Raw genomic sequence first — 2,500 nt, forward strand, 5'->3', positions numbered from 1 at the left:
CACACACACACACATACATAGGCGACTGGTGATGGCGAGACCAGTACGTGATCAGAAATCTCAGCGCCAGTAGTGCAGCACTCGTTCTAGTCCATCCGGGCCGGACGGACACACACACACACACACACACACACAACACACACACACACACGAGCTGAATTAGGACTCGCCCCCCCCCCCCCCCCCCTCGCGCAGAGCTCGGGAGCACTCAGCCCCCCCCTGCGTGCGCAGCAGAGACGCCACTCCGGTCTCCGGGAGGAAGCTGTCTTCGCTCGCGCACTGCACTCACCCCAGAGAGCTGTTTCCCCACCACGCGAGGAGTTTTTTAACGGCAGCAGCAGCAGACAGTTTACCGGAGATGATCGTCCAGGCTGTAATACGCGCGGGCGCAGGGTTGATGGGGGTCTGTCTCGTGCTCTTTGTCCAGCTGCCTGCTCGCGCCTCGGCCAGCCGGACCCCCCCGCAAGGTAAGAAGCGCTCGTATACATACACGCCGTGTTTATCACGAACCACCGCGAAGCCTCCTCGTCCACACTCAGCAAAGTGTGACATGTTGACGGCGACGTAAACGTTTGGACTTATGCGTGTGTACACTCTGTTTGTCTGAAGGAAGTGTGTGTATGTGTGTGTGTGTGTGTGTGTGTGTGTGTGTGTGTGTGTGTGAGTGTGTGTGAAGTGTGTGTTGCCGAAACTCAGCGGCGCGTGAAGTTACATAAAATCTTACTTTTAACTCCCAGACAAACGCGCTGCGAGCGTGAGAGTGGGCAGTGGTGTGTGTTGACTCCGCGACATGTGAATTAAGCAGAGACATTGACACGCAACATTCTGGGGGAAGTTTTCGCCAGCAGAGAAGCGTCCCCGCTTACGGCATCATTTGCAACTGCGTTGTCTCGCTAATGGAATAGCTGCCGGACATGACAAAGTGAGATGGACTGTTAGCGACCCCTCTGATTTAATTCGATTTGACCCGAGGTGTGTGTGTGTGTGTGTGTGTGTGTGTGTGTGTGTGTGTGTGTGTGTGTGTGTGTGTGTTTCCAGTCTCTGTCTGTTACATACAATCTCTTCATTAAACTTAAAGCTAGTCCCAGAAAGAGAGAAGAGGCTGTTCCTCTATGGTAATGTGTCCAAACCTCTCACTAAGTCTAGAGAGAGTCACATCGTAGTTCTGCTCGCTGATGAAAAGCACATTATGCCGATATCACGTAGGCTATAACCAAGTTCATATATCCGAGCCGAATACTTCTGGTTCCTATAAGAAGGGGTGTCAGTGTTGGTATGTCGTAAACTGCATGGCCAAAATAACATGGTTTGAATTCATTTAAGTTTTCAGAGAATAAAATAATATCAGCAGACCAAGTCTTAAGTCAAAGCCTAGCCAATGCGCAAATATGCGACCATCTTTTGGACGTCTCTGCCCTCTTTTTTGGAAGTCATGTGAACGTCCAGTTTCCCTCCATATAGACGATTGGTCCTCTGAACAAGGCTAAAATGAGTTACAATGGCCTTTTCATGGTATCTGCAGACAACTTGGACGTGTTTTCAACGTCAACCTCACTCATTTTAGTTATTTATTGACGGAATCAGACCAACATTGCTTTGCATTTTAAATGATCCGATTTCAATATAACTGTAGGTTTCCCACTTGAACAGCCTGTGTTCCAAACGTCCTCACTTAGTTTCAAAACTCAAGCTAAGAATAATGTAAGCGAGGCAACTAATTAAATCTGACAATGTACGGCAGGAAGCAACTAAGGCTATTCATAAAGATGGCAGAACTATTGTGTGTGTGTGTGTGTGTGTGTGTGTGTGTGTGTGTGTGTGTGTGTACAGTCAGTATGACTTTAGTATATTCCGACGGACATGCCAGTAAATTTAATCACTTCTCAACGTTCTGCTCCTGAATTACATATATCTCCAGGCGTCCAAATATCTTCTAAAATAGACGTTAAAATATTAAGTTGTGTATCTATGTCCAAAGGCCACCAGAATCTGATTTTGCGCGTCGTTCAGATGCACTGAAGCACACAAATGGACCACGCGACGCCGTGTGTAGCCTAGTGTGCGTCTACCGTCTGATGGGCATCGCGCGAGTTGGAACTGCACATCGACAAGTCCCAGCGGAATGACTAGTGGAATATCAAAAGGCATTTGCCACCCCGAAGTCAAGTATTTGACACGGCCGTGCAACACCGACATGCGACAGGCTCTCGCCGTGTTCGGCCGAGTCCGTCGGAGCTCTCGCCCTGCACGAGCAGGCAGGCCGGTGGGGCCAGCGGGATTCAGACCGAGCACCGCAAAGCTGCAATAAAAATCTAAATCCACACGAACACCGGACTAATAACGACGATCAGAAACATTCGCCTGGAGGCACCGCTCTGTGGTGTTGGCAGGAAAAGTAGTTCATCTGCAGGGGAATGCCCTTTCCTTTAGTCTATTTATTTATTTATTTATTTATTTATTTATTATGTAAAACAAGCCATTAACTGGATGGGCTGGTTGT

The 2,500-nt window shown here is 48.6% G+C and overlaps 1 protein-coding gene across 1 annotated transcript in view; it reads left to right on the plus strand.

Moving 5' to 3' along the window:
- Window positions 1-258: 258 nt before the first annotated feature.
- scube3 (signal peptide, CUB domain, EGF-like 3) overlaps window positions 259-2,500 on the plus strand; it is a 105,308-nt gene continuing 103,066 nt past the window's right edge. The window contains exon 1 of the mRNA XM_062541890.1: window positions 259-467. Coding sequence (XP_062397874.1) covers window positions 359-467 — 109 coding nt within the window. The 5' untranslated portion in view covers window positions 259-358. The remainder of the gene's footprint in view (window positions 468-2,500) is intronic.

This window comes from Sardina pilchardus, chromosome 7 (genome assembly GCF_963854185.1).
Source record: "Sardina pilchardus chromosome 7, fSarPil1.1, whole genome shotgun sequence".
In the NCBI taxonomy this organism is placed as follows: Eukaryota; Metazoa; Chordata; class Actinopteri; order Clupeiformes; family Clupeidae; genus Sardina; species Sardina pilchardus.